This window comes from Colius striatus, chromosome 3, assembly GCF_028858725.1.
Source record: "Colius striatus isolate bColStr4 chromosome 3, bColStr4.1.hap1, whole genome shotgun sequence".
NCBI lineage: Eukaryota > Metazoa > Chordata > Aves > Coliiformes > Coliidae > Colius > Colius striatus.
This window is the reverse complement of record NC_084761.1, coordinates 12,538,099-12,565,878: the sequence shown is the minus strand read 5'-3', so window position 1 is coordinate 12,565,878 and position 27,780 is coordinate 12,538,099. Positions and strand designations below refer to the sequence as shown.

Sequence of the window (27,780 nt, the reverse complement as noted above, 5' to 3'; positions counted from 1 at the left end):
CTCCAGGCCAACAACCTGAGGCAAACACTTCACTCAAGATCAACTCAAGCCCCAAAACGCTGACCATAGACCAGGGCAAGTCTGAAACCAGAAAATGCTTTATTGGAAAGGTACAAAAAAACCAGTCACTGCAGCTAAATTTACAGCAATAAATTACGGTGTGGCTGTCAAGAGAAAGTAATGGACACATACACAGGGCTACTCGCCTTACAAACAGGAATCCACATTGCTTGGTATATCAATAATTTATTTTATAATAAAAAAGCAGCACAAAAATAAATATTGAAATGAAATTACTGAGTAACCACAGAGGATAGAATGAGCTGGTGATAAAAAACAACTTAAAACAGAAGACTTCTATCATTAAAAAAATGAAAGCAAGTATCCACCATCTACGGAAACACCCCAGCAGACTGAAATACAGACGAAGGAAAACAAATCCACGTTACAAAAGTTTTCTGTTTCTGTTTTGTTTTTTTTTTTTTTGATTTTTTAAAATAAAAACAATCATGACAATGAAGTTTAAATGATTCGAGAGAGAAAGAAATGCCACCTTCTCCTCTTCCTCCCCGGGTCTGAGCTGTTCAGTGGCCCGACCGCTGCGTGCTCCTGTGGCACCGTGCCCGGCCCCCGCTGCCTCCGCGCCTGCTCGCCCACCAGCACCCTGTCCCCTCCCCATCGTGTCACCTGGGGCTCTACATTTGCACTCTGCGGTACAGTTGGGCAAGAGCTGAGAGGCTGACTTGCTTCAAAGGGGTCTGGAGCTGCCCTGGTGGGAAAGGATTCCCAACTCCCAATGGAGAGCACAGCAAAACACATCGACAAGAACAGAGATGGCCCTCCCGGGCCCTGCCCCACACTCCTGGTGGTTCCTGCCTCCCGCCCAGCCCGCGGTTCCACCTCACACTGCCATCGGGAGCAACCAAAGAAAAGCCAGGCCCAGGGGACAGGAGCCCAGCACTCAAATCCAGAGCCCCCACTCCCCCAGCGGGGCAGGGGGAGGGGGACAAGTCAGCAGGGGCAGAGAAGGGAGCCCTGGCATCTCAAGTACTGCAGCAGAGACACAAGCTGGGCTGCAGGGCCTTGCTGCCGGGGCCACCCAGGCCTCCCGCCCCACGCTCGCTCCGGTTGTCAGGCTGCAAGTGCAGGACGGAGACAAAACACCAACAGAAAAACCCACCAAAAAGAAGGGAAAAAAAAAAAAAAAAGAAAAAACAAAACAAACCAAAAACCGAACCGAACCAAACCGACCCCCAGAGGAATGCAACGCGACAGCCCCAAGCTGGAGGCCCTCCCGGGCGGAGGGTGGAGGAGCCGCGTCTCCAACGCCGTCAACAGCTTTTGGGTCATTCCTCCCTCCACGTTACCTTGCAATTCTGATCCCTCTGTGGAAGTTTAGCCAGGACATTTCATTCCCCTCCAGGTCACCACCCCGGGAGCCCTGGACTGGCAATTTCTTTTAATAAAGATTTACAGTATCAAACTTGGAAAAAAAATTATTTTTTTTTCTTTTTACGAAAAATCTGTACGATAAAATGTATATAATTATATATTTATATATATATATTTCTCTCTCTTTAAATATTTCCACGTGGTCCTTATGGATATCCAATATGGATTACCTACCATGGCTATGGTATCAACAGCTTTAACAACACCCAGGCCTCTTGTTCTTTTATCGAGTGACCAGAGATTGAAGTGCCTACCAGCACTAAACTAGCAATCACTTGGACAAGCCTTTGGCACCCTTCCAAGAACTGGAAAAAACAACAACAACAAAAAAAAAAAAAGAAAGAAATAGTTGGCCACAAGGGAAGTGCCACGTAAAGATAGGTTTCTCAACTCATTCCAACAGCAAGAAGACCTCATGGAACAAAGTCCGACCTCCATCCCCCTGGTCTGACTTCCCTGGAGGGGAGTCGGGGGCAGACGGAGGGTGTTCCTATCTAGCCAGGAATGTTATGGAGCTCTGGAGCTGTTTTTTTAAAGACTGGAAGCATTTGGGCATTTTCAAGTCAACTGGCCTTTTAAAGTTTTCATCTAAAGCCCCAACAGTGCCAGGAGTCTCCATTTTGCCTGCTCACGGAGGCACCTGTAAGGTCTGGGAAAGTTTCCAATGTCTGTGAGCTGGAGAACATGAGAGGACCAGGAAATGACAGTAACATCTTTCTCTTCCTCAGCTTCTGCTGTGGGAGTCAATAACTGGTACTGATACACAGGACATTGATCTGCCTGTTTGGAGATAGGGAAGGAGTGGAGGAGAAATGAGGTAACGCTAAGTGTCATCCAAACTCTACGTTGGAAAATCACTTGAAGGAAACTCCCTGCTCCCTTCCATAACACGTGGATCTGGCAGGGGTAACTAGCCTTCAGCAAGCGTTTCACTTACACCCTTTCTGGCTCAGTAAGGTCACAGATGTCAATGTTGAGGACTGAACGAGAACCAAGTCTGAGGTTTCGCTTTTCATTAACCTATTTCACAGAGGACCCTCCTGGGAAATCCAGAGACTCCGATGACAAGGTGAAAAAGAAGAAAAAGCAAGCTAACAACTTCTTCCAAAGACAAGTAGGGCTTCACTAAATTTCTACAAACTTACTGCCATTCATGGCAAGACAAAGCCTCAAACAACAAATTAAGACTGGGTGTCAGATGCCAGTTCACTGTCCCCTTTGCAACTTGATTATTCTCTTTCAGTCCAAGACACTTGTGAATTCTCCATGATCTTTGTTTTCTGCTCTGGAACCCCAATCCTCTAAGCTCTACTCCTCATCTTAAACTTCAGCAATCTCATTCTCTTCTCACCTGCGTGACAACAGGCATCGTCCGTTCCACAAGTCTCTGACTTGCCCTGCAAAACTCACAGTCTTTTTTCTTTCCTACTTCAAAAGTGAAAAAAGAAAACAACAACAAAACACACAAACACCAACATAGCTATTTTTTTTTTTTACAGTGACCTGGAAACATTTGTCTTCTCAGTGCTGCTGTGCAACAGCAGAATCTCTCAGCTTCCCACCTCCTGCCCTTCGCCAAGCCAGAAATCCCTCTCCCAAACCACTGCTCAGAGCCACATAAGCAACTTCTCCATCCCAATTCTTCCATCCCCTACCACGCACCCCGATTCTCCATCCTGCTCTCTGTGTGCCTCTTGGGATAATTCATCCACTCCCAAGGGACAGTGTCAAGTTTCAGGGTCACATTCACACAGGTTGTCTGAACTGAGGGTTGTTCACTGTACTCTTTGGATCCCAACTTCAGTGCCTGACTTGCCATCGAGTAGAACAGGCTTTTCCAGCTCCCATCTGACCTCCTCATAGCCCTTCTCTGGTCACCAAAGATTGACTGGCGAGTCCAGCTTTCCAGCTGGGACATTCCCTGCTAACCTACCAAAGCTTTGTCAAAGAGGAGGCACTGTAACTTCTCCCACCTGAACGCTATTGCCCTCTAGTTACACTTCAGTGCTTTAAAAACATCTTTCTGCAATACTCTGCACAAACCCCTTCCAATAGTGCTGATCCCAGCAGAACTGTCCCACCTTCTCGCAGCCAGTTCTGCCTCCACTCGGTAAAACTTCCTCCTCACCTCCCCGTCTCCTACCCATCATACAGCTCTTCACAGCATTTACTTTGCCTCCTTCCCTTAAGCTTCAGGGAATCCAGAAAAAAAACAATCAAAATAACCAAAAGCCACTACTTCAAGACTGTGGATCATCTGGAAGAAATAAACTGCATAAATATACCCAAATTCACAGGCACACCTTAGGGAAGGAGCGGTCAGGAAACTCGGGCTTGGAATAAAGGAGGCTGCAGTGTAGTTTCTATAGGCCACACAGGTAATGGGGCATATTAAAATATGTAAAATATGTATTTTCCCATATTTTAACAGCATGGATTGAAAAGAAAAGGTTATTTGTAACGGGTGTGGTCAGACCCAAGCATTAGTCTCCATCATCCTCCCGCTCCCATCCACTCACAGCAGGACGAAATCTCACCCAAAAAAGCCTCTATTCCCTGCTCTCATAAGATCAGATGGAAGCGGGAAAGGTAGGGGAGACCCTTCTTACAGGGAGTACGATGCCACTAAGGGAAACTTGTTTTTCCATACATTCATCTCACATGATTTCTACGGTCCATCTGTTTCCTGGCTCTTGAGCATCATTTGTGAAGGCTCCGGAGGCTCCTCAGGTATCTTCTCCCAGCTGGAAAGCTGCTCACAGCCGAGAGGAGTTTGGTGAGGCAGGGGGGAGGAGGAAGCAGATCTCGAGATTTGTACTGCATACAGAGCTCAAATCCTGGACATGAGGGGTTGATGGAGCCACCGAGTCCAGGTAGAAGCAGCCAGTTAAGTTCCCTTTGTAGGTTTGGTGTGGTTTTTTTCTTTTCTACGTTTTGCACTTTTGGAACAGAATTGTTAAAAGGCCAATTCTTGACGAGACCAAGGACTCCGGAACAACACGTGAGAGCCTTTTCCCCTCCCCACTGAAAGGCTGCTAGTTCCCCACACTGAGGGCACTAGGAAGCTGCTGAAAACGGCACAGAACTGGATGAGATTTCGGCTGATTTCACAATGGTGATGACACTGGTGGTGGCAACTTTGGTTGGGGTAATAGGCCCTCGCGCCACAGTACGAGCAAAGGTCTGGAGTGCTTCGTACTTGGAGCGCAAGGCGTCCAGCTCAAGCTTCATGCTGCTGTTTTCCCTGGCCAGCTTCTCCACCTCTTGCTGCAGCTCGACCCGCTGCCTCTCCAGCTCTTCTTTCTGCGTCACGCGCTTGATGCGGCAGCTGGCGGCGTAGCCCCGGTTCTTCAGCGTGCGCCGCCGCTGCTTCAGACGGATGACCTCCTCTTTGGTGAGACCCCTCAGGTGCTGGTTCAGCTCCCGTACGGACATTGACACGAGTTCGTCATCACTCAGCACTGGGGCATTCTCTCCTGACTCCTCCTTTACCTGCAAATACCAACAGCAACAAGGGGTAGCAGCAACCCTACGCAAATAGGATGTTCTGGGCAGCGAAGAGAGAAGGGCCATCCCTCAGTAACGCAACACCTCTGTCTGGAAAACACCCTCAACACACCCCAGAGAGCACATGCTCCACTACAACAGCTGGGTAAAACATGGCGAGGGTCTGAACACTGCTGTTGTGTGGGTACGAGTGACCCTCTGAAGTCAGGGAAAGCAGTGTGCCTTACACATCCAGCATCAACACCAGTGAGATTTTTAAGGAGATTAAAGCAGACTGCAGTCCTTTGTGTTTCTTTGTTAGGACCTCGAATTCATACTGAACACTAGAGATGACACCTTTTCCCGGCATTATGCTGGGACATCAGTGCAGCATCTCAAAAGCAGAATAACCATTTTTATATGACGTTTAATTCAGCATTTTGTGGCTTTTCACTGAAGATTGCTCATCCAACTAGTGACCCAAATCAACACTGCTTGGCTTCCAGGACCGCAACCTGTTTCATGTAGCACAGGCCAGACTCTGAAGTTACATGAGAAAGACACCAAGGCCTTGGGGCTTTTTCTCAAGCAGGTTTTCTGCCACAATTACTTTCAGAATCATAGAAACATTTAGGGTGGAAAGGACCTTTAAGATCATCGACTCCAGAACCTTTGAGACGTCACCCTTTTGTCTCTTTAGAGACTGCACCTGGAATGACAAGCTAAGAGACTGGAAAGAAATGGTGGCATCCACAATCCATGCACAAATCACCACCCAACCAGTATGTCCGAAACATTTACTGTCTCCTGGACCTGAGGAACACCGGCAGAACACATCCTTTCCCCAGTGCCTCCCAGTCCTGAGAGCAGAGCTCCTTCACTGACAGGCCTGGGAACACTGGTTTCAGGACACTGCCAATCCCTGCTATAGTCAAAAGTCTCTTGGATAGCAGTCAGGATACATCGGCTCTCACACCATCTCAGAGACTTTAGACTTCTTTCCGGGCACTGCCGGCACTCTTCTACCTTAAACCTTTCCTGTAGATAGCGTGAAATTGTATCAGCAGTCATTTGTATCAGTCTCCCAGAATGAGGAACAGCAGTGTATGACCAATGTCACACAGAGCTTGGTTCTGTGAGAGCCTCCCCACCATCCAGCATTGCCCCTCAGCCCCCTTCCCTACCTTTAACGCCTTGTTCGGTTTGGGATTAGTCGTCATAACCTGAGCACAGTCTTCCGGACAAAACTGCTCAGAAATTGCAACTGGAAAAACAAAACAAGATTTTTTTTTCAGGTTACAGTAATTTCAGAGGTCAAGGTAGGAAGAAGAAGCCAACGCACAGTCCAAACCCCCAACTCAGCCGCCATTAAAGGGAATAACCACACAGTTGTTTAAAACACCAGGATGGATTCAAGGGTCAGTTTACCCCATTCAGATACAAGAAGGACAAGAGTGTTAAAAAATGCACTGTTTTTTTTTTTTAATGCTAAAGACCTCCTATTTTGCTATTAACTACACTAAGATTAAGCAGGGAAGACAGAGCAGGGAGTGGGGAAAGGACACCTGTTCCATCTGAAGCACAGCTTCACTGCCCACCACACATTGCCTTACAGCTTGCCACCCCTTCCCAAGGGGAGGGCAGAGCGTGGCCTCCCAGGCTCAGTCACTCGCTCACCTCCCTGTGGAGGAATCCCAGACGCTCCCAGTGGCCTATTAGGGACTGAATTAAGAGTTACCTCTGCTCATAAAAGGCACTGAAAAGCCACAAGACAACAACTCCCTGCATTCTTATTTCGATTATTATTAACCCGGCTCCAAATTGAATCAGCAACCCAGAAAGAAGCTGTCTGGTTGGTAACCTGCTTTCAGCACGGTCCCCACCCAAAGGAGACGCTACCAGAAAATCCAAACAACAGAAACAAAAGCCCCCTCTCCACCCCTCGCCAATAACAAAGCAAGGCAGGAGTTTGCCTCTCCCAATGCACTGAGACTGTTCCTTCTCAATCCTCTCGGCCCCAGGCTGCGAGAGTTGACGTGCCTGATATTTCTGGTGACGTGCAGGCATGTCCACTGACAGAGAGACCATCCCCTGCCGAGATGCCGTCCTTCACTCTCACCTTAGCTGGCAGTTGCACCCCCGCCAGCGACGCCCTGCAGAAAGATCCACCTGCCTGCACCCACCCGTCATCCCGCAGCAACAGCAGCAGCTCCGACAGGTACCTACCGCCAGAGAGGCGAGCGCAGCCGTACCACCATCACCGCCTCAGCCAAGGCTGCCCCAGCAGGGAGGGTGATAGGCGCTGGCCCCTCCAGCCCCCCGGCGCGGTGGCTTCGAGGGCTGCACGCCCAGCAGCACCGCAGAGCGCAGCCCAGCTGGCGGGAGTCCTGGCTCCCTCTCTTCCTCCCCACCACTGCTCCAGCCCAGCCCAAACCCTCCCCATTTCCACGTCTGCATCGTGTCACACATCCTAATCATTCATGAAAAATCCAGCCAAAGCATCCCAAGCATGATTCCCTTCTGATAGTTGCCATGGTGACCTTGGGAAAGTAGCCAACCCGGAGACAGTCACCATGGAAACAGAGAAGCCCAAAAGCAATAATGACTTCAGGTCATGTCTGTGCAAAGACATCACGAGGTCGTTGGAGAGTAAACAAACTCATTCATATCTGTAATGGGGGGTGGCAGGATTTGAGGAGGGGGGTGCAAAGGTGGGGTGTGGGGACCAGCGTGGGTGAAGGTGCTGGCTCAGCCTGCACTGCTGTCACTTGAATTTCATCAGTTGAGACACCTCATCATCACACGACTTACGTAAAGATCAAGATGTAGAGCAGGGGGGACAGAAAAAAAATAAAAGAATACAAAATCCCCCAAGCGCAAAGCTGCGAGATACTATCCTAGATATTAGGGAGTGTATTTAGGCATCTCCTCTATTTTTAAGCTTGAGACAGCACAGCTCTCTGTCTGGAGGAGGGACAAGGACAGCCGCACAGCACACAAGCCAAGATGCTCCGTGATGAATGGACCACTTACAGCAACTGGTGTGTGCTGCCTTTTCTAGAGCATCACTGAGTACTTCCCTCCTCTCCTCTCGCACCAAACCCCACCCTGGGCACATCTCCAGCAGCCTCTGCCTCACTGGGGCCACCGGAGCAGGCTGAGCACGGGGCAGGGTGGCAAGTCCTAGCCCCTGCCAGCCCTCTCTGAAGGACAGGGATGTGTCTGACCTCCAGCCACTGCCACACCGTGTGTTCAGCATGAGGGCTGACGGCAGGCAGGCAGCATCTCCTGCCAGCACAGCACCTCTTCAGAGCCCCGTGCTGCCCCTTCACCGTCCATCGCTTCCCCTCCACGCCAGCCGCTCACCACCCATCCCTACCTCCGGGCTGGAGGCACAGACACAGGTGCCTGCATGGAGGAGGAAGGAAAAAGCTCTTGGTCTCAGCCAAATGGTCCCGGGGAGTTCAGGAGAGCAGAGGCGCTGCCAGTGTGTAAAGCAAAAGGCCGGCAGCCCCCTCCCTGCAGACGCGCAGCCCGCGGGCCGCGCAGGCAGTTGGTGCCATAGTTATGCAGTGAGTCACCAGCTGTTTACAGAGTTTTGAGCGCTCACATTCCCACAGCATCAGAAACTCTTCCTTCCCTCGGCATCCCCCCCTTCCTTGCCGCCCCCATCCCTACAAGGAAAGGGGCACGCTGCCGTCCCGCTGGCTGCACGCCGCGCTGCGAAAACCGGAAAAGGAAAGGCAAAAAGGAGGGGGAGGCCGACGACAGACCCGTCACACCCACCGATTACACAGAAAAGGCTTTTGATCCTCACCCAGCGCGCCTTCAAAGTGCTTTCTGCGCCAGCCGATGGAAAAACTGAACAGGGCCGCTTGGCTGCGCAGAGATGGAAAGAAATGTAAAACATCGTGGCAAACAAGAGCTGAGGGCTGAGGCTGCCTCCCTTGGGGGTCAGCAGACTGGCTCACCCACCACCCCCAGCCATGCTCTGGCTCCACCTGATGAAACCCCTCCTGCTCACCTGTTGCTCCATGTCCCCTCACCCTGCACACCCCTCAGCTGAGAGCATAGATGCCTCCATGATCAGTGCAGGGTCCCACGCTGCCTGCCTGTTGTAGCCCTGCACATCCATGTACCCCAGATGGGCCAGTATCTCCCTGTGGCGGGCTAGGAGCATCCAGGTAAGATGGACCAGAGCTGTTGCTGGCACTCAGATGAGCAAGGAAGTTCAGGGCACCACCAGGAATCGTGATGCCAGGCCCTCTTTGAATGACAAGGGGAGATGGGGGTCTGTGCCAACCCTAAAGGCGGGATTTGGAGTAGAAACACTCAGACAGGCTCAAGCACCGGGGCGAGTCTTATCTCTACACTAGGTGAATCCACAAGTGTAGTTCAGGCTCTTCTTCAAAACCAATACAACAACGTTCACAACCCTCACCAACAGTCCTCCAGGACTTCAGGCTCCATCTCTATCTCATCACCTACAAAATCCTTCCCCATCAGGACTACTTGGGATTACTCAGCTACGAACAAACAACTAAAATCAGTGTGGCATCTCCCACAGTTAGGAAGCAAAACCCCACAACAGAACTGACACTGCTCTGCAAACATGCGATAGCCAGCAGCATTCCCTAAATGCCCTGCACGGGGCTCTTCCGAGACTCTGCTTGCCATTTGATTACTAGAACCCTTTTAGTCTTTACCCTCTTCCTGCCCTTCTTTTCTTAATTGCGTTTGCTGCATCAGGTCTAAAATTAGGAGCTCAGCTTTTTGGAACAAGGACTGCATTACATCTCTGCTCTGTAAGCAGCAGGACACACTTTGAACACTACATAAATAAAGTGACAAGTAGTAATACACCAACTGTAAGGGGCAAAGGCTTTTCCAGTGCAGCTCCAGGCTTGTATTTAAAGCGAGTGTTTTGACTGTGGGTTACATAAAGAGCCCTTGTAATTCTGTAATAAAGTTACCCATTGACAGCCTTGCCAACTCCCTCTCCCTCTCTCAGACGACTCCTATGCCTCTTGCAACACCCTCCCCAAAACCTGGAGGTCTCCAGCTGACATCCCAAGCTTGACGGTCTCTGCTTGGACCGTCTAAAGATCCTCAGTTCCTTTGCTTTGAAAGGGGAAGACGGCAGAAAAGCCTGACTCGAGCAGAAGGAGGACAGAGCTTTCCACACAAGGCTTGCAATTAAGAAAGAAAACATGCCAGAATGAGATTTCAGACTTTCCACGCTACAGGGCTTTCTAAAGCATGTTACGCATTAAGGAATTACTATAAAGTCACTGTCAACACCTGACAACTGTGGATGAACTCGAATTTTAAAACTCTTTCTACACTGAAAGACAATCTCAGCCAGAACACGAGTGCCTGGCAGACAGCCCTGTCAGTGTTTAGCTTCCATCCTCAGACATGTACAGCAAACTGAAAACACGTAACCCTCACCTTCAGCCAGGCCAGCGCCAATTTCCAGAGGGCGGGAACACGGGGTAAGGTTCAAGCAGCGATGGGGATCTCCGCCATCAAGTCTCAATTCAGCACCCGGTTACGCAGGGCATGCTCTGCGCACTCACAAACACTGCGATCTGATACCCAGGCAGCTGGTTTAGTTAAACGTCTCGTTTACCCACAAGTTATTCCCAGCTCCAGAGCACTAGCCAAAGCCGTGTGTCTACCAAGCAGAACATCTGAGCTGACAGGTGAAGTACAGATGCTTAAATCTTGGTCGCCGTGCCTGTGCTGCTCGGAGGCACGACACAGATTCCCAGCACATTGCAGCACGGCAGGCAGAGCACCATCCCCCTTCCCATCATTCAGAAAGCTCTGACAATCTTCACACATCCTGTAAGGCAGACTGACGCTTGTCACTCATTTGTAATGAGAGCGGGAGGGATGGGCTGATGGTGTGAATCAGAGAGTAGAAGCATATGCGAGGCAATATATTTGACATGAAGAGAGAGAAGACACAAGGAGGGGGTGAGTCACTGTTTACTGTTCTAGAGGAGCTCCACTCAGCCCTCGCCCAGCTGGCCAGCTTTCCATTTCCCTTATGGATCGGAACCAGCATCCAGCAGCAAAGGGGAGATTCAGGAACCTTCAGAGCACATTTGAGAGCTGCCAGGACACAGCTCTCTGAGGCGCTCTCTGGGGAAGCCTGGACACGGATCAGACAGTCTTCAGTGGTTTGGTAAACAACCTAGTCAGATGCTGCAGAGAGCGCCTGTGGTTAGGGAGCAGAGGATATGGAGCACCAGGAGGGTACGCTTGTGTTTCACCTCAGGAACTTCACAGAGGCTGAAAGGGAAAGGTATGCAGCAGCTAGACCCAGTACCCACAAACACACACAGCTTTTTCCATCACACACTCAAACACATCGATGGAACTACACCAGCATCAGTGGCCCAGAGATGCATCTCTCCCAGACAGCCACACTGAGCCACCGAGCAACAAATAACCTGCTCGGACAGACAGCCACATCCTGGGGCAGAGCTGGATTTCCTAACTTGACTGCTCCTGACCCCACGTCAGTCACTGAATCAGACCTCTTCACTGACCACTAACAACGGCACACGTCGGCATCACTCTTTGGGTTGCTGCAGTACTGCAAAGCACTGAAATTCACCACACAACCCGTCCCTCTGCTCCGGAGATCAGTACCAGTGTAATCGCTCTCATTACGGCCTTTCCCCACCCGGTTCTTATGTTGGTGGTCATAGAGCGCTGCATCACTTGTGTTTCCTTCATGGCTGGAAAGCTCTCTGCCAGAGTTTGATAATGGCCTGAAACAATAGATCAGACACAAGTGGAAAGTGCCCACTCATCTCTACAGGGTGCTGAGCCTGAAACTTCCTGATAACTGCAAGTGCTAGCACCGCTCAAGTATTTCACAGCTGGATGTTTACAGAAATGATCAGCAAGTGAAGTTATCCCACAAACCCTGAGTGCAGCAGGGGCCAGCGCTCCCAGCTGTCCTTTCCTCGCTTCCCAAACATCTCGCACAGCTAGAGATTCCCAGTACCAAGTTCTGCAGCGCATTCCACGCCGTTAATCATCTTCCAATGTTGACGGAAATACGAGTGTATCGAGCTAATCTGTATTTTTCCCTTTCGGGAGGCACATGGCAGTACTGAACTCCTTGCCGCAACAGATTGCCGAGACGGGCGATGGCACAGAAATGAAATAAAACATGACAAAGCACACTGTCCTTGACAGGCAAGTAAAACACAAAAGCTAAGAAACACTCCAACAGCAGAGTAGGAGCCTGGTGTAACACAGCCAGGAACACTTAACACATCTCAGGTGCAAAGCCCTGACAAGCTCAGAGCCTGCAGAAGCGGGCAGGGCGAGAGTCACCACACGCCCTGATCTTGCAGTAATCGTCCCCGCCGCTGCTGCCGGCCCGACGTCCAGCACCTCCAGGGCTGGAGCAGAGTTAACTCGAGTGCCGTGCAGCCTTGCGCACTGCCATTGGGCAACCGCGGCGTCCATCACCTCTAGGAAGTGACTGCAGGAGGAAGGCTTCGCCTCACGGGCAACACAGTGAACACACACGGAAGGAGCGAGGGAAAAGCGGAGGAACGCGCGCTCGTTTCGTCAGTCAGAAAAAGCACAAGGTAAATTCATCTGTAAGAGACAAGCACACCACAGCGTATTGTGCCAGGCTGGGGTGCAGGGCTGCACCCCTCAACAGATGGGCTTATAAAGGCTGAAAGTCCAAGAAAAAGGCTTGCAGCTTTCTGGGGAAACACTTTCCTCTTACCAGCTCCCCCCACCCTCCCACAGTCCCAACTCAGCTTTATGACTGTGCTGGGAAGGAGGGGGTGGCCAGGTGAAAGTGAAAATGAAGGCCTTTCCCTTTTCTGTAACAACTTTGCCCAAAGGGGGCCCGTTCCTAATTTGAGACCTCATGGCCTGCTTTCGACAGTATCTGTAAAACAAATTCTCCACTGAGCAGCCCGCGAGGGAGGGGAGCGGGCTCTCAAGCCAGAGGAAGAGGAAGATGAAGGAGGTCTCTCTCAAACGGACTCCTGCACACTGTGAGAGTTTGGAGATCCCAGTTCTCCTCCCTCGTGGCCCGAATGTTTCCTCAGCTTATACGGCTGCCTTCACTGGGAGGTCAAAGAGGTTCCCCCACCCACCCCGTTTCTGACTAAATCTCCCAACTGTCCTGTGCCCACCAGACAGTCACGCGGCAGCACCCGCTCCCACAATGTCACCGGCCCCTTTCCTCCCACGGGCCGCCGCAGCACCCTCTTTTCAGAGTTTCCCCTCTGCACACACTTTGCTCCCACCAGCTCCAGGAGCAGCCTGAACACACCACACACCTCACTCTTCTGACCCAAAAAGAAGGCATGCCTGGGCGAGATAAGACCCCGCTCCCTGTCTCAGCCCTGACCCTTCAGCCCATCCGCAGGCGAGCTCGGAGCCCGGTCGGCGTTTGCCACCGGCGCCTGCTCCTGCTTGATAAGGCGGTGTGGAGCGCGGCTCTCCGCGGCCGCCGCCACGCCTGGGCATCGCCGCACGCCGCTGCCACGCTGCCCGCCGCCGCCTGCGCCCGGCTCCCTCCGTACTACAAAAGCAGCTATTTTTAGATATCGGAGAGCGCGGCGTCACAACAGGTTTCCTCACATGTATTTTAAGAACCATTCAAAGGCAGAGGCAGGCTGCGCGCTCATCCTCGGGGGCAAAAAATAAAAATAACAAGAGAGCTGGCAGCATCGCCCAGGCGCAAACCCGCCAGCCCCTCCCGAGGGGACCCCGAGCCCCGTGGCCTCGGGGGTGCGGGGGGAGCCGCCGGCCCCGTCCCGGGGGGCGGTTAAGGAGCGGCGGCGGCGCCGCGCTGGGTGTGAGGTGGCGGGGAAGGTGTGACCGCGGGTCCGGCTGCGTTCTCGCCCCACGGCGGCTCTCCAGGCGCTGTCCCACGTTCTGTCCCCAGGGCGGGGCGGCCGACCCTCGACGCCGGGGCCCACGTGCGCGCCGCCCGGCCCGGCTCGGCCCGGCCCGGTGCGAGGGGCGGCGGCACCACGTGCCCGGCGCGCTGGTGACTCAGCACTTTTACCTCAACCGCCCCGCCCGCCCGCGCCTAACCGGACCGAGCCGGACCGGACTGCGCCGCACGCAACCCCCCCCCCCGCGCCCCCGCAACCCTCAGCCGGTGGCAGCGGGCGGCCGCCCCCCGGCAGCTCCAATACCCAAACCCCCACTCCGCCCCCGCCCCGCCGTGCCCCAGCGGCTCCTCACCTGCGTGCCGGCGGGAGCGCGCGCGCGCGCCCGTGGCGAGGGCGGCGGCAGCGGGAGGGCGATGAGGGAGGGCGATGAGGGGCGGCGGCGGTGGCGGCGGGGGCGCTGCGCGGCTCCCTCCCTCCCTCTGTGCCAGCGAGTCCCGCGGACAACAACAAGCGCGGGGCGGCCCCCTCCCCCCCGCCGCGCCGCCGACCAACCAGCGCCCCCGCCGCTTCCGGCATGGCGCGTCACGCCGCGCGTCACCCCGCGCGGCCCCGCCCCCGCGCCGGCGCGTCACCGGCCCCCGGCCACGCCCGCGCCGTTCATTCATGGGGAAGGGCGCGGGGAGGGGGCGGCGCCGCCGGCACCGACCCGCCCCAACAACCCCCAGCCGCCGCCGAGGGCCGCGCGGGGCAGCGCCGGGTTCCGCGCCCTGCCTCCCGCTCCCCAGTGCCAGGCTCTCCCCAGAAGCTCCCGCGTGATGGGCAAAAGCCCCGGGGGAGAGGGGCGCGGCGTGCCTGCGGGGGTTCGCACCCTCACGGCGCAGTGGCGCGGGGCGGTAGGCGCCGTGAGGCTCCTGGTGCTGCTTAAGGGGCTGTTTGGGTCCTCGGGGTCCACGAGGCTGCATGAACTCTGGCAAGAGTTCGCCCCCTCTGCTGGCCACCAGACCCCAGTGGCGCGAGCGGTGTGTCAGAGCCCCGGGAGCATGCACCAAAGAACTGTGATAACACAAGTGGTTGGCCAAACCCAACGGCCTCCGTCGACCTGAGCTCCCTTTGATTTTGTCATGTTTATATTGCAAAGTCTGTGTCGGCCCTGTGCAATTTGTGCTTTCCAACCTCGGGGCCAAATATCCTTGTTGGAGCAGTTCTAAGGGCCACAGCTGAGGTCGTGAGAAAGATCCTGTCTTTCACTGCTCCCTTTACACAATGTGAGCTGCAAAACAGAGGGACCTCCACACCTGGCACAGCCCCACAGGTCTATGTGTCCAGGGCGAGTCCTGGATGAAGCAGAGTTTGGGCAGAAGCACCTCCCTGCTGTTGGGAACCCCTCTCTTATTGTTTTAGAACGGAGATAAAGAGGTTGGATAAAGCTCTCATGGCACGAAGGTGCCACCAGGTTTTACTGCAACAGTGTTGGCCTTCACCACTCCGAGATTTGTAGACTAAAAACATGTCCCAGACCCTGGGATGGGATAACCTCAGGGCTGGGAGGCAGATTTCAGCCATCACTGGTGCCTCTGAGATTGCAGATCTCCTTCATGTCCTGAGAGGGTTCTGGTGGCTCAGAGAGGCAAAACAAGCAAGGAGAGGGGTGCTGGTGGTGAGACTCTGGGGGCTACTGATGTGTACAGCATGGCCACCTGCTCCTGTGCCCTCTCTGGATGGTAATAAACCAGGAGTAGCTGGAGCCATCCTTAATTATCCGAGGTTTCTCCCTGAGACATCCACAAGACAGTGGTCCCCAAGGACAGGAGGGATGGGCTGGCTGCATCTTGTGTATGGGGATCTCACTGTCTATGGTGACAGCTCCACATGTGGGGCTCACCAGAACTGAGATATTTTCCCCATCTTTGTAACAACATGGTTATGACAAATCTCATATAGCAAGGGGGTTAGGTTTCATGTCACCTGAAATTCTGTTTCTGGGTGAATTGTCCTGTTCAACGGCAGCTCCTGTGTTTTGTTTTTATTTGGTGGAGAGAGCAACTGTGCTCCAAAGGTCTGTTGTCCTTTGCTGATGACCTTTAGACTGGTAGTGGCCTTTGATAGTAAACAACAAGCAGCTCTCTGGTACCTTGTGAGTAGAAACTCTGACCAGGGAGTGTGCACTTACATACACCTGTTAAACAGATGAACAAGAGTGTGCGGGAGAAAGGATCTCTGGTGAAAACAAGGGTGGAAAAAGGGCTTTGTTTTGTGAAGTGTGGGGTTTTGTGGGTCTAGCCCACCCCGTGTGCTCAAAACACACCAGCACCGCAATTCCCCGAAGCAGCGGTGCGGGATTCAGAACAGTCACTTCTTTCAAGCCGCTTTGGATGAAGTGCTCTCACACTAAAAGAGGCATTAATACACCGGGTTGTGAGTCTCTGTGTGCATCCAGCCTGGGGAAAACCTAAAAAAAATCGATATACTCCCATATTCTCCACCTAGAGGCTTTCGAACAGCATTGAACCTAGATATACTTATTTTAAAAACTGTATTACAAAGTACACAAAACAGAGGAGTGAGCGGCTAAGTCGCGGGAGAGGCGTGTGTGAAGGCGCTGCTACTAGAGAGGAGCGGTAGGAGCGGGCGGCTTGTAGGGTACTTACGGCGGCGCAGGCAGAGCCGCAGCGCCGGGAGCGCGCCCGCCGCCCGCCGCCCGCCGCCCGCTGCCCGCCGCGGCCACCGCTACAATGTCAAGCGGAGACACGTGTACGTAAGCGCCGGGCACTGCTGGGCAGCGCGGGCCCTGGGCGCGGAGCCCCTCCCCGTGCCGGGTTGCGGACCCGCCGGCCGCAGGCGCTGGCGGCGTGTCCCGTCCAGCCCCCCCCGCTCCCCTCTCCGGGTGGCGCCGCTGCAAGGTGTCCCCGCGGGCGCACGGGCCTGGCATGCGCGCGGGAGCCCGGGCCGGTGGCGTGCAGCGGTTCGCATGCTGCGTGGGCCGCGGCGGGTGCGCGAGGCCACTCCGGAGACACCCGCGCGTGCGGCCGGCCGAGGTGCTGCGTGGGGCAGGCGCTGCCGCTCGGGGGTGGTTTCGGAGCCGGGCCCCGGCGGGTTGAGCCCTTTTGGCAGGGGGGCTGCCGGGGAATAAAACCTGCGGTGGGGGGGAGGCGTTTCGCTGAGCTTTTGCAAGTTGCAGGGTGGAGGCAGGCAGGGTCTGAGTGCCCGATGGCTTGCACAGGAGATGGAGAGAAGAAAGTTGTGTGTCTTACTGAAGATATTGAGATTGTTCCCTCGACCCAGCAGGAGCCGAGGGTCGATTTTGCTTATGGTCAGGGAGACATTTGCTTGAGAGGTTGTTAAAATCACATTTTACCAGTGGGAGGCAAAGGCTGAAGGCATATTCTCTGCCATCCCTTACCCAGCCCTCTCAGAGGCTAAAACCTCTGACTCAGGGCTTTGGGTGATGACAGAGAATGCCTGGAGCAGAGGATGCTCAAAGCAAAGGATGCTTTGCGTCTCAGAGCCGCGGCTCCCAGCACCTCGGCTCTGTTCCAGCGGGCACAGGGAGCTCGGTTTTGCTTGCAGCTTCCAGAAAAGCTGCAGCGCGTAAATTCGGACCTAGAAAAGCTCCATGAAGGTCCCTACTCAGCCACGTCCTGAGAGCAGGTGGGGTTCAGATGACTGGTCCCTTGGGCTGGTGAAGAGTTGTGTGCCAGCATCTCCCCACACTCCAGCAAGGTCAGGACCCCTGCCCCTGGCAATGCCACACTTTGTTGAACTTGCCATATGCATTTTGGCCGAGGGTGCAGACTTCATGGTGCAGGGTGCGGAGGTGGGCAGGCTCTGCCTGAAGCATGGGTGTCAGGAGTGGGGAAACCATCCTGAAGACTTGGTTCAGCTCTCCCCTTCTGGCTCCTTCACACCTGCCTCCATCTCCCCGCTCTCTGCAGCACCAGGACAATGAAGTCGTACCAGAAGCTGACGACAACGGTGCCGCAGGTGGCAGCGTGCCGGGCGGAGGAAGAAGAGGCTGCCCCGCTGCCTGCCGGCCGTGGGAAGCTGGCCCCGTGGTGGGTGGGCAGTGGATTGCTGGTAGCCGCCGTGCTGCTGAGCTCCATCACCGTCTGGGTGCTGCAGCAAGTGTCAAGGGGCTGGCCTGGACCTGTGCCACCTCCCAAATGCCTCCTGGTACCTGAAAGCCACCGCTTTGACTGCTACCCAGAACGGCAAGTGGTGGTGACCCAGCAGCTCTGTGAAAGCCGAGGATGCTGCTTCATCGAGACGCCCCCACCAACCAGGGGCAAGCAGGGGGTTCCCTGGTGCTTCTACCCCCCCGACTTCCCCAGCTACACCCTGGAGAGCCTCAACCAGACAGCACTGGGCATGGTGGGATTGCTGGTGCGGAAGCAGAAGGCTTATTATCCGCAAGACATTGAGATGCTGAGGTTAGATGTGGAGTTTGAGACGGACACACGGCTGCACATCAAGGTGAGCTTCCCACTGGCTGCCCTCCAGACTATGCTCCTGCACCGCTGCACCCTCCATCCCATGGGTGACTTTCCCCTGCTGAGGCCGTGCCCGAAAGCTACTGTGCTCCAAGCATGGCTGTATGTGTCCAACAAACAGCTCCAATTCTTTGCCCTCTTGCTTTGTTGGTGATTTTCCCTTTTGCAGATAACAGATGCAGCCAACCCACGGTATGAGGTTCCCCTTGATGTTCCCCGGTCAATGAAGAAAGCAGAAAACCCCATCTACAGCCTGGACTTCTCCCAGGACCCCTTTGGGGTGCTGCTGCGGCGCAAGACGACAGGGACAGTGCTGTAAGAACCCACTTCCTCCGCATTCTGTGATGGGTGGGAAAAAGCTCATCCCATGATAGGCAAGCTCTGGTGTACCCTCCAGGGTTTTTTCCTTAGGAAAAACCATGCTGTGTGATCCTCAGGCCTTCACCTTGGCCCCTCCAGCAGTGCTCACGTGAGGGTGCAGCAACACATGGTTTCCCGGCCCTGCGGGCTGGACACATGCTTGCTGTGGCCCTGACAGGGCTGGGTAGGATCAGCAGCTCTCCAAAATACTCCCAGTGCCGCAATTCTTTGCCAGGTCCTACAGCAGCCAAACACTGTGCATATCCCCAGCCTGTCACCAGTAAGCGACCCGGTGATTCAGGGAAAGGGCTACTAAAGGGTTGTGTCTTTGCCTATTTGACCTTGCTTTTGGGTTTCCGTGGCTGCCCAAGGTGTGAGAACATCCACAGCACCAGCCTATTTTGGGATAAGGACTGCAAGTGGCTTTGCTGCTGCGCTGCTCTCAGTTACCTCCCACACTAAGCCGTCGATGAGCGCCAGCAGCCAGTTAATCTGTGGTTAGGGTGTTTTGGGATCCCATCCTTTCCTTCTCCTTCCCATTTGCTGTTGCTCGTGGTCTGTCCTTTACTTGAGAGCTGCTTATCAGTGACAACAGGCTGAGAAATCCACCACCATATCACCTCGGTGGTTAACAACACCCTGAGTGGAAACTTCTGGTGTCAAAGGCAAGGCTGCAGGGTGCTGGGTCAGACTGGGTCAGGCTTGGGCCTCACATCCATCCGCACTCAAATTTGCTGCCTGGGCCAAAGTGTTGGGGCTGTATGCTGGGTGGGACATCTGCTGCTGCACTGGCCCTTGGGATGCTTTGAGGGGCAAGGGGTAAATTGTTGATGGGGAAATAGCTTGCAATGGATCCCAGTATCCTCTCTTGACCCTCTGTCTCCCTTGGTGTCATCCTGGCAGGCTCAACACCACTGTGGCCCCCTTGATCTTCGCTGACCAGTTTCTCCAGATATCCACATTGCTCCCGTCCCAGTTCCTCTACGGGCTAGGGGAGCACCGCGGTTCTCTCCTGCACAGCCTAGATTGGAACACCCTCACGCTCTGGGCCCGTGATGTCCCTCCCACGGTACCATCTTACCACTCCTCACAGGGGTGCAGGAGGCGAGAACAGGGGTATTGCTCTCTAGTGCGTTGGGCAAGCCCTGGGAAAACACAACAGGAGGGTGGGCAGCAGCACTGGGAGAGGCAGTGGGTGGTGGAGGATGATGGGCAGATATGTGCCAGGGAGGATTTCAGAGCAATTGCAAAATGCTCTTGGTACTCTGAGGGCTCCAGGCGTTTTCCGCTCCACCCTGTGCTCATGCAACAGGTTGTGGTGAGGCAGGAGGTTTCCCCTCACTCAGCCCAGCTTGGGAGCAGCCCTTAAGCTGCAACGAAGAAGCAGCCTCCTATGGTCTGAAACCATCATCCCTCCACGGGAGGTGACAGATGCCTGGTTAGGAGGTGGCAGCAGATGTAACTTGAGGACATTTATTTGCCCCTGGTGATGTGGGAGCTGGCTCTCTCACCTGGCACCTCCTCTTTGTAGGAATCATTCAACCTCTACGGTGCTCACCCCTTCTACCTGCTGATGGAGGAGGGTGGAGATGCTCACGGGGTTTTCCTCCTCAACAGCAACGCAATGGGTAGGTGTCCCAGGAGACCCCAGGCCTCTTTGTCCCTGGAGGAGGACCAAATAGGTGGGGGGAGATGGAAGCTGCTGGAGTGGCCGGTTCTGGAACTTAGGGCGAGAGGAAGCCGTAAAAGGGAAAGATGTGGTTTGATGGCTCCGTTATTGAGCATAGCCATCTGTTTCCTGGCTACAGCGAGGCTCTTTAGCAACTGCCAAGCAGTTTAACCACACACCCAGCTGTCGAATTGCTGTCAGAAAAGCAAGTCCCTCGCATGCGGGTCTGTGCCTGCTCCCCCTCCTCCCAAACCAGCCTTGCCCCCAGGTGCCAGCGGGAGCAGCAGCCGGGAATGACGCCGGCTGCTGCCCGTGCGCTGCTTGGCTATGCCGCACCGGCTGCGGCCACGGGATGGAATCAGCCCAGCCTGGCCCATGTGTGCCAGCTGAGAAGGCAGCAGCTCCCATGGGCTCCTGCTGTGTGGGGAAGGGCACCAGTGCACACCCACCCACCACAGCCCCCACAGCTTGCAGCCAGCAGGGGTGATGCTACGCACACTGGGGCTCTCGGAGCTCCATCTGTGCTCTGCTTTATTGCAGCGATGCTCCTGAGGAGGAGTTCACGGGAGATGCAGCCACCTGAGCTGAGGTTTGAGGGCTCATTCCTGTGAGAAGCCCTTCTCAGGAAAGCCCTTGCTCCCACACAATTGCTTGTAGAGTAGCTCTTGCTTCACTTATTGAAGATTTTGAGGGAGGGTGTGATGCAAAGCCCTGCATGCGCTTGGTGTCTCAGTGGAAGCTGGGAGAATGGTGCAGTTTTGAGCTTAAAGAGCAAATTTTAAAGACAGCCAACTATTTTCCCACATAAACCAGTGATCTCCCCAGACTGCAATGATTTAAGCCTCCAGATGCCCATTTAGCATCTACTGAGCTCAGTGGATCACCCACAGGCAGGGATTTCTCCATTCCCATGATGGAGACTGAGAGTTGCCTGCTCTTTGCCATCGGGGTCAAGGTCTGGGGGTTGCTTCCTAAATGTAACTATCTTTTTTTCTTCCCCCCAATTCCCAAAGAGGTGGCCCTGCAACCTGCTCCGGGCCTGACCTGGAGGACCATTGGCGGGGTGCTGGATTTTTACATCTTCCTGGGACCAGATCCCAACATGGTCATCCAGCAGTACCAGCAGGTGATAGGTAAGTGCCCTTGCCTCAAAAGTGGCCATCTGTGGGCACCTTCTTCATGCCCCCATCCCTGTCTCTCCCCAGCTTTCCCAGCTGGGGAGGGCTCAGTGATCCCCAGCCATCCCATCCCCAGCCCTCCCAGCACATCAGGGGTCAGAAATCACCTTTCTCCCCTCCCCTTCCCTTCCCATCCTTTGGAGATGCCACTGTTGCCTGGAGACAACCCCTCCACTCTCCCACTCTCCTGTGCAGGTTTCCCGGCCATGCCTCCCCTCTGGGCACTCGGCTTCCACCTCTGCCGCTGGGGCTACGGGTCCAGCAATGAGACCTGGCAGACTGTGAGAGCCATGAGGAACTACCAGATCCCCCAGGTAACCCCTTGGACCCGTAGAGGGAGGGTCTGGGCTCCGTCGCCCTTCTCTGAGCCTCTGTCTCGCAGGATGCACAGTGGAATGACATCGATTACATGGATGGGTACCGGGACTTCACCTTTGATCCCCAGAAATTTGCCTCCCTGCCCTCACTGGTGGAAGACCTCCACAAACACAGACAGCACTACGTGATGATCTTGGTACTTCCTTTTCTCTCCCGCTGTGCAGTCTTGGCTGCAGAGCTGGGACATAAGACAGAGGTGCAAGAGAGGAGCATGGTCCCAGCTGACCATCCCTGGCCCTGGGCATTTTTATCTGAGGCTGGTCCCTAGTGCTGGGCAGGCAGCTGTAAACTGCCACTGGAGATCCCCCTAACACAGGGACTGTGGAGACACACAGGCCACGTTCCCATGCTGGGCTCCTGTCTGCTGCTGGAGTACTAGGATGCCCCTCTCCCTCATGGGTGAAAGAATGGAGGAACTGTAAGTCAGGCTGTTTAACTCGTGGATGCTCTGCTCTGGTGCCCCCGCATCCCCACGAGTGCTGGGATCTCATGACCTGACTGTGATCTCCCTTCTTCCCTCTGCAAGGAACGGGGGTGCAGGTTCTGCTTGCTGGAGGTGGTAGGGACAGAGGTGTCCTGGGGATGGAAAGGTCAGGTTCCCTCCCTGTTAACTCCCCACTGTAGCCCCAGCCTGCCCGTGACCCGACATTTCTTGCATAAGCACAAAATTTCTTGTATTTGTCCCCTCCCCTCCCCAAAACACCCTAACCAGTCCCGGGGACTTGCAGAAGTGGCATTTCAGAAAACATGCCTGGAAGCGTTGAAACAAGTTTCTGTTCCCCATGGGAGAGACAGCCGCCATGTGTGGGCTCTGGCTCACCCCCTCTGGGTTGTCCTCTGAGTCACACCGGTCTGGTGGGGGAAAGGGGCCTCGGTCTGCTGGGAATGGCACTAGCCCTCTGCTTCATCCCCAGGATCCTGGCATCAGCAGCACCAGGCCTCATGGCTCCTACTGGCCTTTCGATGAAGGCTTGAGACGGGGCTTGTTCCTCAACACCACCCAAGGGCAGCCGCTCATCGGGCAGGTGAGGAGCTCCGGGGCGAGGTTGTGCAATAGCAAGGTTGGGATTTCATCCCTGGTGCTGGAGGGAAAGCCAAGCAGCTCATGGCTGCCAGAGCCTGGCTCAGCCCTTGGCTTCCCAGGCCCTGGGACCCAGCCCCTGCCCCAGCAGAGGAGCCTGTGGGAGTCATATGAGCTTAAGGAAGTCAGCAGTGCTGCCTGAAGCTGATCACCTGATCTCTCTCTCTTGTTTCTGGGGCTGGGGGGAGGTTGTGTGGATGGACATGTGCCTCTAGATCTGCTCCACAGCATTTTGCTCCCAGTCTGTCCCCACCAGCATTTACTCCCACCAGCTCTTCTTTGCCATTTACAAGGGGCTTTTGCTGTAGCCTGAGAACATGGGGAAAAATGAATCAGCTAAAATTCATGGAGAAAAACTGGAGAAATTGCAGCTCTTCTCTCATGTAGCCTGGGCTAGATGGTGTCAGGGCTTGTGTGAGAGGGGGACAGAGCAGCTGCTCCATCAGCTGCCACTGCCCACTGGGCCGTGGGGGACTACTCAGCACCCCACTGCTCCTGGGTGCTGTGGAGGCAGGAGGGATGCTGTGTGCAGCAGCAGCACTCAAAGCAATTGGCCTGCATTTATCTTTTGGTTTATTGCCTGCTTCACCCCCAGTCCTTCTGCATGCTCACACCTCTGTGGCACCCTGTTCCCCATGGTGATCCCCTACATATCACCTGCTGGCTGAGCCCCTGGTTTTGTGGTGATCCCCACAGGTCTGGCCTGGCTTCACCGCCTTCCCAGACTTCTCCAACCCAGACACACACCAGTGGTGGCTGGAGAACCTGCAGCGTGTCCATGCCCACGTGCCCTTCGACGGTCTCTGGATTGTAAGTGCCTCCTTGCCTTCAGGTCACCCTGTGGCAGCAGCTCAGCTCACACCCGGTGTGTGTCCTGGCAGGACTGTCCGTCCCCAAAATGCAGCTTCTCCAAAAGCTCCCCCCTGAAATTGCTTCACTATTTTATTTGCTTAGGACATGAATGAACCATCCAACTTCATGGATGGATCTGAAGATGGCTGCCCCCCAGGAGAGCTCGACAGCCCACCCTACATGCCAGGTAAGGAGAGAGATGAAGTACAAGGCTGTGCTGGCAGGTACTGCGTGCTTGAGATCAACCAAATGTGATAGGAGAAAATCATTTTTAAGGGACATTTTGTCTCTATTTTACACCCTGAACACCTCCATCCCTACTTGCATGTGTCAGCATCTATGCCCAAACCTCACATGCTTGTCAGAGCCATGTCAGGGTACAGGATGGGACCCTCTGCATGATTTTGCAGCACTGGGTTGGCAGCAATGACTATCTTCTGTGTGTGGGAGGGCTGACCCAGAAACAGCAAGCATGGGGGAGGCCTGTGTCCCCCGCACCCCTCCACCACTGTGTGCCAACGGGAGCTCTCCCTCCTGCAGCTGTGCTGGGTGAGTCCCTCTTTGCAAAGACAGTGTGTGCCTCAGCGAAGCAGAAAGCCTCTGTGCACTACAACCTCCACAACCTCTATGGGCTGATGGAAGCCAAAGCCACAGCAAGGTACCTGAGCATCCTGCTTCCCGCTAGCCTGGGGATGGGATGGGACAAAATCCTGCTGCTCAGGGCTGTATAGGGAAGGGGTGGAGATTTGAGTGCCTGACCCGAAAGGGAGGTACTTTGGCTGCTCATGGCCTCTGGGATGGGAATAACTCAGCAGAAGAAGGGAGCTGGCACTGCTCTGGGAGGGAAGGGTGGACAAGGCTGGTCCTGATGCTGAGTCTTTGCCGTCCTTCTTGGCCTGACCCTCTGGCACTGCAGGGCTGCCATGGGACTAGGCCTCTCACTCCACTGTTGTGGGGTAAGGTGAACTCCTGGGAGGCTGCTCTCACCTCCTCCCCTTGGCCCTCCCTGTTGTTTTCCAGCGCCTTGATCCGGATCCGGGGGAAGCGCCCCTTCATCATCTCTCGCTCCACCTTCCCCAGCCAGGGCCGGTACTCGGGGCACTGGCTGGGAGACAACCGGAGCCAGTGGAAGGACATGTATTACTCCATCCCAGGTGGGTGTCATGGGCTGCACACAGACATTCCCATCGAGCACCCCTGGCTCTTTCGAGCTTTCTGCTTGTTCGGAGACATCTCCAGAACTCCCTGTGCCCCGCTGATCATCCCTGCCCTCAGGGCTGCTGAGCTTCAGCCTATTTGGCATCCCGCTGGTGGGAGCAGACATCTGCGGCTTCTCTGGCAGCACCTCGGAGGAGCTGTGCACCCGCTGGATGCAGCTTGGAGCCTTCTACCCCTTCGCTCGCAACCACAACACCCAGAACGAGAAGGTGGAGGGCAGTGTGCTCGGTGGGAGGCATCCCAGGGGTGGGCTGCAGGAATTGGGATGGGGAAGGAGGGACATCAGCCAGGGAAGGTGTGGAGTCTCCTTCCTTGGAGGTCTTCAAGACTTGCCTGGACACGTTCCTATGCGACCTGGTCTAGGTGAACCTGCTTTTGCAAGGGGTTTGGTCTGGATGATCTCTAAAGGTCCCTTCCAACCCCTACCATTCTATGATTCTATGATGCTGTGATGTGGGATGCAGCGGGTCAGGGTCAGTGAGGATGCCTGGTGGGGTGTGGGTTGGGCTGACTCCCTACATCATCCCCCAGGCTCAGGACCCAACAGTGTTCAGCCCTGCAGCGAGGACAGCCATGAAGGACGTGCTGCTGATCCGCTACTCCCTCCTGCCCTTCCTCTACACCCTTTTCCACCGTGCTCACCTGCAAGGGGACACTGTTGCCCGGCCCGTGTTCTTTGAGTAAGAGCATCGCTGCTGCGAGCTGGGGAGACGCTTGGGCTGGATCACGGGCCGATCCAAGCAGCATCTCTATCCCACCGCAGGTTCCCCCGGGATTCAGCCACCTTGGGGCTGGATAGGCAGTTCCTGTGGGGCCGGGGCCTGCTGGTGACGCCAGTGCTGGAGCCTGGGGTGAACTCGGTCACAGGCTATGTCCCCCGAGGCGTGTGGTACGACTTCTACACGGTGAGCAGCACCGCAGTTCTCAGCTGGGGGTCGGGTGGTCCCTGCTCGGCTATCTTGGCACTGTGGATGGGAAGCCACGGCAGAGCGCAATGAGCCCTGAGCAGGAATGAGTGGCTGCTGCCCAGACATGAGCCTGAGCCCCTCCGCTGTGCCCCTGAACTCCTCGTGCTCACGTCTCTTGCCTCCTGCCCAGGGCTCCTCAGTCAACAGCAGCGGGGAGATGCTGAACATGTTGGCCCCTCTGGAGCACCTCAACTTGCATGTCCGTGAGGGTTCCATCCTGCCCACCCAGGTAAGTGCCTACCCACCACCTCCCCAGGGTCTGTCTACATCATGTGTGTCCCCACCAGCACTTCAACTCCTGGGCCTCTGTCCTGGGTCCTCACAACTCTACAACACCCATATCTTTGAACCCCAGAAACCAGGGACCACCAGCGTGGTAACCCGAGGGAATCCCCTGCTCCTCATTGTGGCCTTGTCCCAGAGTGCTACTGCCTGGGGGGACCTCTTCTGGGATGACGGAGAGAGCCTGGACACCTTTGAGCGGGGCAGCTACTTTTACCTGGTGTTCAATGCCACACAGGTGGGATGTGGTGTGTGGGGCAGGGCTGGTGGGGGTCTCATAACACCTGGCCACTTTGACCTCATTCCATCCCCTCCTGTAGAATAACTTCACCTCCACCGTACTCCATGCCGGCACTGAGGCCCCCAAGGTCACCATTGGCACGCTGAGGATCCTTGGGGTGCAGGAGCGGCCCAGTAAGGTCCTTCTGAATGGCCAGGCAAAGACCTTCTCCTATCTGGACAATCAGGTACAGTCCCATCTTGGGGTCTTGTGTCATTCTTCCCTCTCTTCTTCCCCAGGGCTTGTCACAGGGTTGGTGGCTGTGGTGGGTGAAGATTCTAGGGTGGCTTTTCTGCCATGTCAGGGTTCAAGGGGAGTGGAGCTCAGCCAAGCTGAGTAGGGAAAAGGATGCTGTGCATCCCTCCCCAGCCAAGGCTGGACCCAAAAATGTTTCATCTCATCCCACAGGTTCTCACTGTGAGTGACCTTGGCCTCGGCCTCAACCAGGGCTTCTCCCTGCAGTGGCTGTGAGTGAGAGGCCACAGGGTCACCCCAACCTCACCAAGATCGCTTGTCCAGGAGATGCTTTGTGCTGCAGCCCTCGAGGCCGGGATGTCACCGTGGAGGAGGCAGTGGGGACTGTCCCCTGCTGCTGTGCAGCTCCCTCCAGCACAGCTGGAGATAAAGGGACGTGGGGCAGGCTGCTGGGTGCCCCCTGTGTGCTCCTGGGTGGGCGGTGTGGGTCAAGGTGTGGGTACCCGTGGTTCCTGCTGCAATAAAGGCACGTGTAGAGCTTGTCCTGGGAGTGTGATGTGGGGATGGGGGTGGTGGTGTGGAGGGGGCAAAGGCTGTGGGTCAGCCGGTTGCCATGGGGTGTCTGAGTTTCAGTCCCCGATTCCATCTCCTCAGTCTCAGCTGCTGAGTTTCAGCCTGAATCCAAGTCCTCCAGAGTGCAGCCCCACCTCTCCGCCCCAAGCCCCGTCCCCCAGTTCCAGCCCCCAGCCTCAGACCTGCTCCCCGTGTCAGCCGCTGGTTCCAGCTCCACGGCCCCAGACCCCACCTGCAGTCCCCGCTCTGTGCCCCTCCTGCCCCTATTGCCCATCCTATCCCCTCGACTCCCCTCTCCGATCCCAGCCCCCCCCGGTCCCAGTGCCGCCGAACAGCCCCGGTCCCAGCCGCTGCAGCCCCTCTCTGGCCTCAGCCCCCGCACTCGCCCCGTCCTGCTCCCCCCTGCCCTGCCCGCGGTGTCCGCCGC

General features: G+C 55.4%; 2 protein-coding genes across 2 annotated transcripts; one reads left to right on the top strand and one right to left on the bottom strand.

Moving 5' to 3' along the window:
- Nucleotides 1–82: 82 nt before the first annotated feature.
- MAFK (MAF bZIP transcription factor K) lies at nt 83–14,379 on the bottom strand. The gene is made up of 3 exons (XM_061992239.1): nt 14,185–14,379; nt 6,123–6,202; nt 83–4,944 (listed from the first exon to the last, which is right to left on the bottom strand). Exons 2-3 carry the CDS (start codon nt 6,156–6,158, stop codon nt 4,510–4,512), a joined length of 471 nt encoding a protein of 156 aa, XP_061848223.1. The 5' UTR covers nt 6,159–6,202; nt 14,185–14,379; the 3' UTR covers nt 83–4,509.
- Nucleotides 14,380–16,507: 2,128 nt separating this feature from the next.
- Nucleotides 16,508–27,318, top strand: LOC104554520 (alpha glucosidase). Its single transcript, XM_061992496.1, has 20 exons — nt 16,508–16,583; nt 17,765–18,302; nt 18,489–18,634; nt 19,583–19,748; nt 20,211–20,307; nt 21,362–21,481; nt 21,722–21,840; nt 21,909–22,040; nt 22,819–22,929; nt 23,682–23,795; nt 23,940–24,024; nt 24,378–24,495; nt 24,858–24,991; nt 25,113–25,264; nt 25,587–25,735; nt 25,819–25,960; nt 26,154–26,252; nt 26,379–26,543; nt 26,626–26,772; nt 26,994–27,318. Exons 2-20 carry the CDS (start codon nt 17,775–17,777, stop codon nt 27,054–27,056), a joined length of 2,787 nt encoding a protein of 928 aa, XP_061848480.1. The 5' UTR covers nt 16,508–16,583; nt 17,765–17,774; the 3' UTR covers nt 27,057–27,318.
- Nucleotides 27,319–27,780: the final 462 nt, after the last annotated feature.

Coding starts and splice junctions, on each gene's coding strand:
- MAFK (XM_061992239.1), bottom strand. CDS start 6,158: ATGACGACTAATCCCAAACCGAACAAGGCGTTAAAG. Junction 4,945..6,122: donor AACCGAACAAGGCGTTAAAG/GTAGGGAAGGGG, acceptor TGGTATTTGCAG/GTAAAGGAGGAGTCAGGAGA.
- LOC104554520 (XM_061992496.1), top strand. CDS start 17,775: ATGAAGTCGTACCAGAAGCTGACGACAACGGTGCCGCAGGTGGCAGCG. Junction 25,736..25,818: donor GCCCGGCCCGTGTTCTTTGA/GTAAGAGCATCG, acceptor ATCCCACCGCAG/GTTCCCCCGGGATTCAGCCA. Junction 26,544..26,625: donor TGGTGTTCAATGCCACACAG/GTGGGATGTGGT, acceptor CCCCTCCTGTAG/AATAACTTCACCTCCACCGT.